The following is a 12,980-nucleotide window of genomic DNA, read 5'->3' on the forward strand; positions in this document are numbered from 1 at the left end:
AAAACTATAATTTCATTGTAATCAAACTACATTCTTGGTCACCAACTTGGTCACGCAATTTTAATTTTTGCATTATGTTGGGACTCAATTCACTTGATGCGATTCGCTGTGCTCCTACTTTGGGGTCTCCATCCGTGTGGCTTGTGCCCATGGTTCCATCCTGGTGCAGACGGCTCCCTGAGATGGGGTTTTCCTCACCGAGATGCTCTGTACTCAACCTCAGTTTATTAGGTCATCACGATATTTTTAAACCTGTCAGTGTGTGCGTAGGTGAGTCTGTGTCCTGTGAACAAAGCGGCGGGCGGGGGTTCATGTATTTTTATTGTTGTAAAGTACTTAGGGTTGCATTCTTTGTTGTATGATAAGCTCTAACAAAGTTTGATTGATTGATGCAGTGATACGAACTAGGGTTTTTACATAATCCTTCTGACTAGCGAGTTGACTCAATTTAAACTTCATTTTCTGTGTAATCTTGCTAATTTGTTACATTTTCTTGCACTTTCCCAATTTAAAAAAAGTACAACTAACCACCACACTCGTAGTTCTTTTATTGTCATAATTGGTTATTATTGTACATGGACATCCCCCGTTTCATTATCTTTTTTGTCTTTACAATATTTACCACATATAATAACAGCACCTACGTGTTTATTATTATTTACACACATTACATAAAGATTGTACACAAAGCATGTGTGAACTAAAAAAAATGGGGGCACATGTGTATGTGTTGGGTTATTCCCAATGTAAACACGAGTGTAAACATAAATAGTGCATATGTGTTGCTTGGTAACCAAAAGTAATGGGACACACGCGCACTCAAAGGCAGGTGAAAATGGAGCACGTGTCAAAATAAAGTATAGTATTTTACTTTAATTATACGTAGCGATGCAGCTAGGATGGCCGAGTTTCAGTTCTCATCGGCCGGTTTTGGGGGGGGGGGGAGGGGCGCTCAGAGCATCCGGTTGCGTTTATGCGTAGGGGAGTCCGTGATGACATCTCCGCAGGGGGCGGCGCCCCGCTTGCGGTTGGCGGCCGAATCCAGGTGGAGGGCCATCTCCTCGGCTATGAAGGTGTTTAGGTCCACGTCGTGAAGGCCATTGCGGCGACGGCCGTGGGGAGGCCCCACCGCCGGGTGAGTGGGCGAGCCGGGCGGCGGGCCCGAAGAGCGCACGGAGATGCTCGCCATGGCACCGCTGAGACCTGGGGGAGGTAGAAATGTTTTAAATTTCGATTTAAGAATTACAGTCCCCTCCAAAAGTATTGGAACGGCAAGGTCAATTTCTTTGTTTTTGTTGTATACTGACAAAATGCTTTAATTCCAGCTTTTTATTTCATGGTATTTACATCTAGATGTGTTAAACAACTCAGGACAGAGATCTTTTGTTTGAAGCCACCCACTTTTCAAGCGAGCAAAAGTATTGGAACATGTGACTGATGGGTGTTTCAAGTTGCTCAGGTGTTGCCGTTTAGATTGGTTTCTTAAACACTAGATCGTGATTGCTTTTGGCTTTGGGTTTCACGTGTGAAAACTGCATTTGCTGTTAAGCGAACATGATAGAGAGCTGTCTATGGGAGAAAAGCAAACCATTTTGATGCTGAGAGAAGAGGGAAAATCGATCAGAGCTATTGCACAAACATTGGGCATAGCCAAGACAACAATATACAATATCTTGAAAAAGAAAAACTACTGGTGTACCGAGCAACAGACATCGAACAGGTCGGCCAAGGGTATCTACAGCAGATGACACAAACATTGCCATCCTCCACAGGGCAAGGGTGAAGGTATCACAATGCACTGTTCGAAGAAGACCGAGAGAAGAAATATACTGGCCATACTACAGGATGCAAACCACTCATCAAAAAGAATCGAAAGGCCAGATTGAATTTTGCAAAGAAGTACAGAGATGAGCCACAAAGGTTTTGGAGCAAAGTTTTATGGACTGATGATACAAAGATTAACCTCTACCGAAGTGATGGAAAGGCTTAAGTATGGAGAAAGAAAGGATCTGCTTGTGATCCAAAACACACAAGCTCATCTGTGAAGCATGGTGGAGGTAATGTCATGGCTTGCATAGCTGCTTCTGAAATGGGCTCACTAGTCTTTATTGATGATGTAACTCATGATGGCAGCAGCAGAATGAATTCTGAAGTCTATAAAACCATTTTGTCTGGCAATTTACAGAAAAATGCATCCAAACTAATCAGAAGCGTCATCATGCAACAAGACAATGACCCAAAACACACTGCCAACACAACAAAGGACTTTATCAGGGGGGAAAAAGTGGAAGGTCTGAGACTGGCAAGTCAATCACAGGACCTTAACCCAATCGAGCATGCATTTTACCTCCTGAAAAGGAGACTGAAGGAAGAAATCCCCAGAAAAAAACAAGAACCAAAAGAGGCTGCAGTAAAGGCCTGGAAAAACATTTCTAATTAAGAATTCAAGAGTCTAGTGGCGTCAATGGGTTGCAGGGGCGTGGTTTTGAAAGTGTGCTGCAGTTCTCCAAGTCGGAGGTGTCGCTACGGCTGGTATTGGATAGGACACCACAGGGTGGAGTTTCCTCTGCATTTTTTTTGCCATTTCCAATAGCCGTTTTTACTTTCCTTTCAGTAACAAGGAACAAAGCAACAACAATGACGACCGCGACAGAACAAATGGACCTAGATGACCAGATGATCCGTTTAAATATGTTGCAAAATCGATCGAGAAGGCGGCGACGTAGATGGTATGTAGAACCAAGGGGCACGCTGGTACATCATCACAGCATGTGACTAAAACAGACCAACCACGAGAGATGATCTCTGCGGCGTTCGACGTGCAGAAACTATTTTTGTCGGGTGTGCAGCAAGCTACGTAGAGGTGCTACGGGGGGGAATTCGTCGGTCAAGTGATGCAATGCAGGTGTTGTCGGCCGCGCAACCGCGGGAGTATAAAGAGGCCTTAATGTTCCCCACTCGGCATCTGTTGCAGCCTGGTCTTTTACACACACACACACACACTCACACACAGTTTTTCCCCTTGCCCGGTTGGGGGGGGGGTCTAAACCAGGGGATGTCATAGATCTTTGTAAACTGTGGGCCTGTGAAGCCTTTTGAGACTCTTTTGTTGATCAAGGGCTATATAAATATACTCAAATTATTTCTATGGTGCAAGTGTGGCAGTTAATATTAACCCTCTTGTCAAGTTGCGGGTCAAATTCATGGGTTTTAAAGGCTTCAAAATAACAAATTTTTTTTTTTTTTAATTAGGATTAAACTCAAACATTATTTTCACTCTTTTTATGTTTTAACTATGAATTACATTTGTATTATTTTTTTTTATATATTTGTAATTTTTTAGGGCCCATGAACATTGTTGGTATGAAACAAACACATAATAAAAGTTAATAATAATAATTCGTCAAAAGGAGCCATTCAATTCATTTTGACATGCATTGGGCAGTAGAGTTTTTTGGAACGTTTACCTCCAGTCATTGTTTATTTCTTTTGTGCAAGGTGGCAGTTATCATGATTAACTGGCAAGAAGAATGACCACATTCATTGTGGTATAGTAGGACATAATTCTAGGATAATAGTAGCATGCTATTTTTCGACTGTGGCGTATATGTCATATTGGAATGAAAGTGTAGGCTACACTTTTTTTATAACCACTAAGTGGCTGTGGTATTTTGGAATGAAAGTGTACAGCTTTTGCATAACCACTAGATGGCGGCATAGATTTATAAAATGTGAAAGTTTTTTCTATTTGCCCCTATGCCTATGTATAATGCGCACTATTGACTTTTGACAATTTTTGGGGGGAAAGAAAATGCACATTATACACGAGTAATTACGGTATTTGGTCAATAACAAAAGTTAATCTCAATACTTTGTTATATACCCTTTGTTGGCAATGACAGAGGTCAAGTCTTCACAAGGTTTTCACACACTGTTGCTAGTATTTTGGCCCATTTCTCCATGCAGATCATTTTGACCCCACAGGGTGAGATTGCACGTGAGCATGTGTGAGCACGACCCTAGTGAGGATAAGCGCTATGGAAAATGAATGGAATTAGTTCTCAACATTTTCTTTACCCTCTCAGTAAATAATGCGCAACTCTCAAGGCCATAATTAAAGTGTAGGACAAAATTTAGAATGTTCATCCATTTGCACTCTATTGAGAGCCATTTCAAATTATGACTAGCATAAACATGAATTTAAAATGGTGGCAAGGGGGAGAGAAACAGTCAAATGGCGACCGTATCCGTACTGACCGTGCAGGGCTATGGCCTCTCTGAAGGGCTGTAGGTCCGTCTCCACGGAGCTGCCCGTCTCGGGCGGAGGTGGCCGGCTGGCGGCCACTATGGCTCCCCGGGGCGGGGCCCGGGCTGCCCTGGGAGGGGGGTTTTTGCCGCACAGGAAGCTGATGAGATCTTCGCGCCGGATTGTTCTCCGCCGCTTCTTCACCCAGGCCATCACCTCCTTGTTCCTGCGCTGGTAGCCGATCTGGAACCCCAGGTCGTAGCTGCGCTGGCGGGCCTCCATGCTCTCTGCACAACAACAACTTCCAGTTAATCATGATAATCACCACCCTGCACAATAGAAATTAATAGCGATAACCCAGTCCAAAAAGTCAATGGCACACTCAGACAGACACTCATCAGCAATGTACACATATAATTATTAAGACAGCTCCTCTAGCCAGTTATTCTTGAGAAACGCCATCTCGCACAATAGAACGGCTAGAAATAATCCAGTAAAAAAAAAGAGGCCATTACGTGTCATACACAAAAAAAGGGCAAAAAGAATGAATGCGCACATAATACAATTGCCATTTGACAGTTATTTGTGCGTTCGTTATAACGACCACTTCAACAATTAAAATAACTACAGTGGTGCCTTAACTTACAAGTTTAACTTAGAATGGAAATGTCATTAGGTCCGTTCCAGCCCCCTATAAAACACCAACAAAAATGTAAATAAGTAAAACAGTACTCTACAATGATGTACTTTATAAAAACACAGTAATAACAACAACAATGTAAAGAATTAAAGCTTTTGTGCATTATGATTTTTTATGTGTGAGCCTTGGCCACCAGGGGGAAGCATTGAATTAGAGCTAGATGGCAGCGAAAAAAATATATGCTTGTAAGTAGGGTTGCAACTAGCGATTATTTTAATAATCAATTAATCTGTCTGTTAATCGATGAATTGGATTTAAAAACGTTTTACAATTTCCATCCTTTTATTCAAAAACAGTTCATTATTTCAAATTGACAGTGCAGAACCCCATAAATTGATAATTTAGTTACCGTTTTGGTCCGTCACGTCATAAATTAGGCAAAAATTGGATAATTGTTTTCCAAAGCAAAATAAGATAAAACACCAAGATAATCACTCTGCTTTATTATTATAATAAAAATTCATATTTACTGTTGAGAGGCAAAAATTCTAAGGATTTGGACAATTTTAAGTTACACAAGGCCTTTAAACGATTATCAAAAATCATTGTCGATTGATTAGATAATCGATTATTTGTCGATTAATCGTTGCACCTCTACTTGTAAGTATTGTTATATGCACTATTTGCATGTGTTGCTGCACGGTTTGTGTTCAACTATCGAATGGCTTACATGGTTGTAGCACCACAACATCAATGCTAGTTTTGCAAGCCTGTCAGTGGCATTTTTTGCATTGTGTATGTGTGCATAAAACTGGCAGACTTTCCTCAGACAAAGTTATGTGGTGTTTGGTGAAATACACGACAGGTAATTCTCTTTATTCTAGGTTTACTTAGACAGTAGAGCCTCTTTTTTGAAGATTGTTTTCACTATTTGCTAAACCGCTGCTTATTGTGAAGTTCTCAGATTTTTTTTACTGTCAGTATATGGTGGGAGAGCATTTGCTTTCTCCACATGTGCGGCAATACACTTTTGAAGTTCTTGATCCAACTGAGGTTTGGTTTATTGACAATCGCTGTTCCTGCTGTGCATGTCTTGGCCTTTCAGGGCCGGTGTGATACACGCAATGAGATACACCTTTGCAGTAACAAAGAAAGTAAAAGTTACAATCAAATATTGTCATTATAACTAATTTTTCACAGTTTGAATAATATATGGCACAGAGTATTGTTATACTGCCTGTTTGTATGTGGTTATACAGCATTTGTGTACCAATATTTATTATTTTGAGAGAGATAAGTGCTGAGAGTTAAATGCTAATTTTCGTTTTTGTCGCTTTAATGGTGATTTTCATTAATTGGGTGTTAGCTTTGTGCTAGCGATTTTTGTGGACAAAAACAAAGGCTGTAATGTATTTGAACATCCAATAGGTGTCATTTTTTTGTTATGTGAGTTTAGTTTTACAGTGAACTTAAACTGGAGTGTCAAAAAATGACTTTAAGCCAGCAACATTCACCCTTACTCCTTGCTACTATGTTAGCACCTTAGCAACCTGTTGTTATGATCACGTGGGATCTGCTGGATAAATGTGCTGGAGCACAGCATGGAATGGAATGCTTGTATAAGAGTGGTAAAATTGGACACCTCAGATGCAGTCCAATCCTGCTTTTTTTTGCTGACATCGGTCTGATTTTTGATCTCAAAAAACGGATCGGGACACCCCTAGCACATATAACATGATTTACGAGTGAGCTGAATGTTAGTTAATTTATTTATTTATTCTTACAAGGGTAATCGCTAGCACACTAATGCTAATCGCAGTTGCTAACCATTTAGAAGTTAGCATTTTGCGGTCTCATTCTGTACACCAAATTCATACTATACACTCAATACCAACAAATGCAGTTTAAGGACCGAAGTCCATCCCTCATAAATGGGAATAAATTGCATGTTAGTAGTAAAAATAAATAAATTAATACTATATATATATATATAACAGTGGGGGCGCGATTATTATTCGGCCAATAATCAATCGGAGAATTAATTCTAAAACAATTCGATAGTGAAAGCCTTATTACTCACCTTTGTACATGTTAGTGACGGCTGTGGCTGCATTCTGGAAGGGCACCCAGAGGGAAAGGCCTTGCTGCTGGCATTCTCTGTCTGCAAATCACATTTCACACATACACAATTCAAATAAAACCATTTTCCCCCCGATAAAAATCTGATTTCCAATTTTATTTGATTTTTGCCCCCTTACATTGTACAAAAAGCAAATAACAACATTCAATGATACAGGTAATGTGAAAGTAAGTGTTTCCTCTTTGGAATTGGCCTTTTAGTCAAAACATGCATGTAAGCACGATCCTTTAAAAAAATAATAATAATAAAATAAATTTACCTGGCAAAATATTTGTGGCTTTGAAGCACATAGCTTGGGTAAAAAATTTCCAACATGTGGATGACCCACCAACTTTGAAGCATTTAAATGGACACCGTGTCTTTGGCAGTGTTCAGTCCGATCGACTCCTGTTATCATACGCAAAACGTGCAAATGACTTGGAAGCACATAGCTCAAATCAAACATTCCCAACGTGGATAAATCACTCTGCTCATGTTGCCTGCTTATTAGGAAGAGTTAGTCGCTTTTTCAACAGTGACACAAAGGGTCGAAAAAGTTGCTAACTACAGCGACCAAATCGCTACGTTGGGAGCATTGACTATGTTTTTTTGTAAACTAGCTCCTCTCTGTTCTCAGCCATATTGGTAGTGTAAGCAATGCACATCAGCAGGGACACATGTTGAACACCTGCGGAAAAAAATAATCCTCCAGGCATATAAATTCAAATGAATCACACAGCCCTAACGGACGACAACGTAAAGCTCAAGTGTTTGTAGGTCTGTGCAAACGATCATCCGTCAATGCCTAAGTAAAGACGTATGTGATTGTTTTTGTGGGCTGCAAACATCAAACATCTGGCGCATAAGTATAGCCAGGTCAGAGTCAACCCATGTTTAAGGCAAATCCTTTGAGTGTAATCTGATCAATGACGATGAGCCGCCAGTGTTTACTTGAATCCGCATGTTGTTTGTTTCTCTTTCTATCTTTGGTCCATCCAAAATGTCTACATGGTTTTTTAACCATTAAAAACTTAATGATTCCATCAATATTTAGTGAAACTACTAGTATATCTTAATCATTGTTTTAGCCCACCATAATAAAAGATTTGGACAATCCCAGAAATAAAAGAAAAAAAAATACAGATGAAACACTGTAAAATTGGGGCGGAATAAAGTGTTTTTCATTACAGGAAAACTCGGGCCAATTTGACCTACTACATATATTTGGGTCACTATATTTAATACACAATGTAAATTATATTTGATGATCAAATGTTTTTCTTAACGGGTCAATTTGACCCACAACAGGAGGGGTACTGCTGGGACAATATATTAAATATATCATGTTAATTAATTAATATTTTAAAAAATAAATGTATATACAGTGGACCCGGCTATTCACAAGAGATAGGGACTGGACCGTGAATAGCAAAAATCGTGGATAATTGACACCCATCATGATATGGTAACATTGGGGAGGGAAAAAAAATTAAAAATTAAACCCCAACCAAAAAAGTCTTGCCTAATAGGGGATAAACAGCGTTTTCAGAGTTAGTTCCAACCCCCGACAGGATATTTTTATTATTATTAAAAATATTGGGAAAGAATTTAGGTCAATCCGCAGGGAACAAACCACAACTATGCAGGGGTCCACTGTATACACAACAAAAAGGTGCTATGTTGTTTTTTTTTTGTTTGTTTATTACAAAAAAAATATTTTTACACTGGGTCAATTTGACCAAGAACATACATTTGTAGCCTGTGTGCTGGGTCAACATGTTTTAATATTTTAAAATATTTGTTAAAAGCTATACAATAAAAGGTTTCATCCTAAATTTTTTACGAGTCAATTTGACATAACGTTCATTCTTAGAGAATAGAGAATAGCAATGCCAATAATGTTCAGGGTTCATTATGAACATGGACGTGTTTGCAACCATTTTCATCGTATGTGTTGACGACACTTAAGTCGAGCGGAAGAATTTCTTTACCGAAAAATATATGTTTTGGAATTGAATTCCTATAACTACGTCAATTTGACCCGAAACATTCCAGGGTGATTTTAAAGGCAACACATCTTAGTAGCAGATGTTCTGGACACCCGGATTTCTCACCTATAGACTTCTATTTGACAAAATAGGCGATCTGGACCTTTCTCCGCAGCATCTTAAGACCCTTACCACACTGCTTTCTTCATTTCAAGCCCATGAGGAGCCTTGCCTTCGTTGGACCTTCTGCTATCATTACATTGTACTTGCTATCACTATACGTCACTGGTATCGATAAATGAACAAAAACTCAGTGAACCTCACATATTTCACATATTCAGTTTTCTGTGGAACCTAACCGCAGACATTTTCTGAGAAACTCACATATTTGCAGTTCTCAAATGTATTTTTGTGCTCTTTCTGTAACAACTTAAGATGCCACAAGATGCCACAAAATGACACCAAAACTCTGGCTAATAGGAAAGTCGTAACTAGTTTTAAGTACCGATATTTGATAAAACTTTTTTTCAGACCAATACCAGTATGAGTGTTCACTCAGAGTACTCACCGAGTGCCGATACAACTAGTATGTTTGATACATGCAGAGCTACCAACTGATAAAAATTAACTTCCAGAACAATTTGTCTGAATTTCATATTTTCAAGATTTTGTCAAGAACATTACCCTTCAACAGTCAGAAACATAATCATTGATAAATTACGGCTTCAATATGTCATTTTAATGTTTATATTACATCAACCCTGTAATGGCGGACGCAGTTGCAGCCTGAAAGTAACAGTATATGAGATTTTAACATTCCATCACCAAAAATATCTGTTTCTATGGATTAATTCACATTTTGCCAATTCTGTTTTGGATCCTGGTAACAGAAAAAAAAGCAGATTAATCAGAACTTAAAACGTCAAAATTAAAACTCAGAACTCTTTGCAAAAAAATAACATTGCTGATAGATTGAATTGGATAGTTTAGATGTGGACAATAGTTTTGGTTTACATTTTGTGCAATATACTTCTGCATGCTATTTATACAACATTTATATTTTCGATATCCACAATTGCTACTGAAACGATGCAAATTTCCCCATTGTGGCACTAATAAAGGTAATCTTATCTCATATTACAATAATTTATTAAGAATAATCTACTTTTACCTGCCCACATTCTGAAGTGACGTGTGCAGTTGACGTACTAACTAATTTCCAATTCAGCGTTCTGTGTGGACGTGTATTATTTTACAGTTCGATCTCTAAACACGTATTAACTGGCCTGTTATTTTGTTGTTCAAAATTGGTTAAATGCAGTTCCAGCCAGAACTATATGACAAGTGTACTGTACCACCAAATCACTTATTTTGATGTTTTACAACTGCATGACACAATAGCTTAGCAATTAGCAGTCTTTGCCTATATACTCCTCGTCCTCCCTTTGTGACACTTGTAAGAAGCATGGTAAGAAATGTAGCTTATTTGCTACCATGGAGGAGATGATCAGTGACTTACAATGGGTTGACACTTGATGTAAAGAGAGCATTTGCCTCCACGCCTTGGCAGCCGGGGGACGTAATAAAATAGCATGCACCAAGCAGCTGTTCAATGTGGATGTGACGGTAATGTCAGACGCTGGGATGCCCCCCCATATCCAAATCAATCAGTGTTATGGCCGTAATAAGTCAACGTTCAGTGATTTCCGTAACAACATACGGAGTTTCGGTACCATTTGGCAGCTCTGTACATAAAATTTCTATTAATATAACTGACAGATAATTGTGAAGTAAGACCGTTCTTTCGGACGCGCATGAGTTGCCGATGGTGTAGCACCAACTACTGGTGAGAATTTTCTTCTCTAAGTATCGGTAGCTGGTAGTCTTCACGAGTAACCGATATCGGTACTTGCCAATCCCTGGTTTTAAGGAAGTATTGTTGAAGTGATACATCTCGACTAAGAGACGAAGTTCTTTGTATGTCAGGAAGTAACTAAGTTTATCTTGGTCATTAGTGGAAGTTACAGAAGGCCTCCATCGCATGTACATGCACATTTCTGGTGCATTTTTAAATCAAATCATCTGTCAATTTACTTCATTAAAAAAAAGTGTTTGGGGCTCATAGTAGCAACATGATAATCGGCTGCCAGCTTTGTGGAATTTTTCCGAAAATCAAAACAAAAAAATGGAATGAGCACTTCAAACATCTCTACAATCCTCTATAAAAATGAATCCAGGAGAAAAAAAAATTGACTAAAGTACATGACCGATTCTACTTCCCACACTGCTTTTCTCCCATTTTTTTTTTCTTTTGCTCTAAGTCAAGTTTTTAAGGCAAGTGACGCCATTCGAAACCAGGTAATTTTGGTGCATCAACTTGAATTCGTTATTTCGGACCCATACAAGCTTAAGGGTGTCTATTTTTAACTGAAACTTCTCATTAGGTCTCAGCTCATATGACCGCAAAGTACCGTTAGCTTAGCATCCAGGAGAAGACAGTCGAGTACCTAAAAACATCGTTATCAATTATATGAACACACTCGTGTAAATGTGTGTATTTTAAACCACCCTTTTCGACTCACTGACTTCTGAGCGGTTACGCTTACTTTAAAAAAAAAATAAACCTGTGACCGGCTGGCGACCCGATTTCAGACGAGCCTCACCGCGGGCCCGCGGCTATAGCATATATACAAAAAAAAAAAAAAAAAAAAAGTTTAACGGCAGTAATAGTTCCAACACGACGACAAAATACGAAATAGCGAGTTTTTGACAAGCTGGCGTTCAGTTAAAGGTGGCTAAACAGCGGCTGGCCTGCGTTAGCCGTGTCCTTTGTGTGGCCAGGGTTAGCATTAGCATAAGCTAACACCCGCCCCCCCAACCTCCGCCTGTCATCATAATCATAGCCCGTACCTTTGTAGAGCTGTGCCACCGCTGTGGCCGAGTTCTGGAAGAGGTGCCACAGCTTCTGTTGGTTCTGCTCAGTCTCCTCGTCGCCCAGGGGCTCGCTCTGTTCGGCGGCGGCCAGGCACTGGCGCTCCCACTTGGAGAACCAGTGCTCTGGGCCGTGCTCCTGGATCTCGGCTTCTCCCTCCTCCTTCCGTTCCTCCATGGCTAACGGGTTAGCCTGAAAGCTCTATTCGTAGGGATTCGCCGGTATTTGGTGGGTTTAGTTCGGTACTTCTTGACAGAATAATGTTCCACGAGCCTCGAGTGCGAAGAGGGGGGGGGGGCACGGATAATGTCCGCTAGAGTCGCATTATGTTGTAGGTTAGTCCGCTCAAGATACACAATACTCACACACCACCGCACCAGAATGACAACACACGAATTTCTGCGTTTAGCCCCGCCCAACTCAATTCCGTTTCGAAAGGCGAGTGGCTACGGTGACATCTCAGCATGGCTCACCGAGCCGAAAACGAAATCTGATTGGATAAGTGGTGACACGCCGAGCCAAACACAAACTGATGCGGACAAGCAGTGGAAAAAAAAAAAACCAACGACAATGCTCCCACCCCCGAAGGCTCGCCTTTTTTTTTTAACCGGGTCTTTACTGCATTGTGTCCGGCGGGGGGCAGCAGGATGCTTGTGAAAACGTGATACAGTACGAGAATCCGGGTCCTTCTGCTCGGTGAAAATGTTTGCGGAATGTCTGCTATATTTCGGCAATTAAACGTGTCTTTGTAGAAAGCTTTAATGGCCGAGTGACGCCACGACTACGTGTGGTCTTGTGTGGACGACAACATGGGAGATTTTGTTGGACTATTAACTCGGTTATGAGCGAGAGTACGGTGTGTTTTGTGATATTACACCAAGCTAAGCACCAGCTGTTAACCAGAGCGACACCGTGTAATGCCGTACTTAGCTTTAAATGGCAAAAGAAGACTGAACGCGAACTCACACACACCTTTTCCTTAAAACAACATCTTTCTTCATTTACAGTCCCCTCCAAAAGTATTGGAATGACAAGGTCAATTTATTTGTTGTTGT

The 12,980-nt window shown here is 40.2% G+C and overlaps 1 protein-coding gene across 1 annotated transcript; it reads right to left on the bottom strand.

Moving 5' to 3' along the window:
- Positions 1-337: 337 nt before the first annotated feature.
- Positions 338-12,326, bottom strand: hapstr1b (HUWE1 associated protein modifying stress responses b). Its single transcript, XM_061679660.1, has 4 exons — positions 11,904-12,326; positions 6,967-7,047; positions 4,258-4,533; positions 338-1,203 (listed from the first exon to the last, which is right to left on the bottom strand). Exons 1-4 carry the CDS (start codon positions 12,100-12,102, stop codon positions 953-955), a joined length of 807 nt encoding a protein of 268 aa, XP_061535644.1. The 5' UTR covers positions 12,103-12,326; the 3' UTR covers positions 338-952.
- Positions 12,327-12,980: the final 654 nt, after the last annotated feature.

Source organism: Phycodurus eques, chromosome 6, assembly GCF_024500275.1.
Source record: "Phycodurus eques isolate BA_2022a chromosome 6, UOR_Pequ_1.1, whole genome shotgun sequence".
Classification (NCBI taxonomy): domain Eukaryota; kingdom Metazoa; phylum Chordata; class Actinopteri; order Syngnathiformes; family Syngnathidae; genus Phycodurus; species Phycodurus eques.

What these genes read in the sequence shown, in the direction of transcription:
- hapstr1b (XM_061679660.1), bottom strand. Translation starts at nt 12,102, where the DNA reads ATGGAGGAACGGAAGGAGGAGGGAGAAGCCGAGATCCAGGAGCACGGC. An exon ending in GGTGGCACAGCTCTACAAAG is followed by an intron (nt 7,048 to 11,903) that starts GTACGGGCTATG and finishes TGTGATTTGCAG; the next exon opens with ACAGAGAATGCCAGCAGCAA. An exon ending in AGAGGCCATAGCCCTGCACG is followed by an intron (nt 1,204 to 4,257) that starts GTCAGTACGGAT and finishes TACCTCCCCCAG; the next exon opens with GTCTCAGCGGTGCCATGGCG.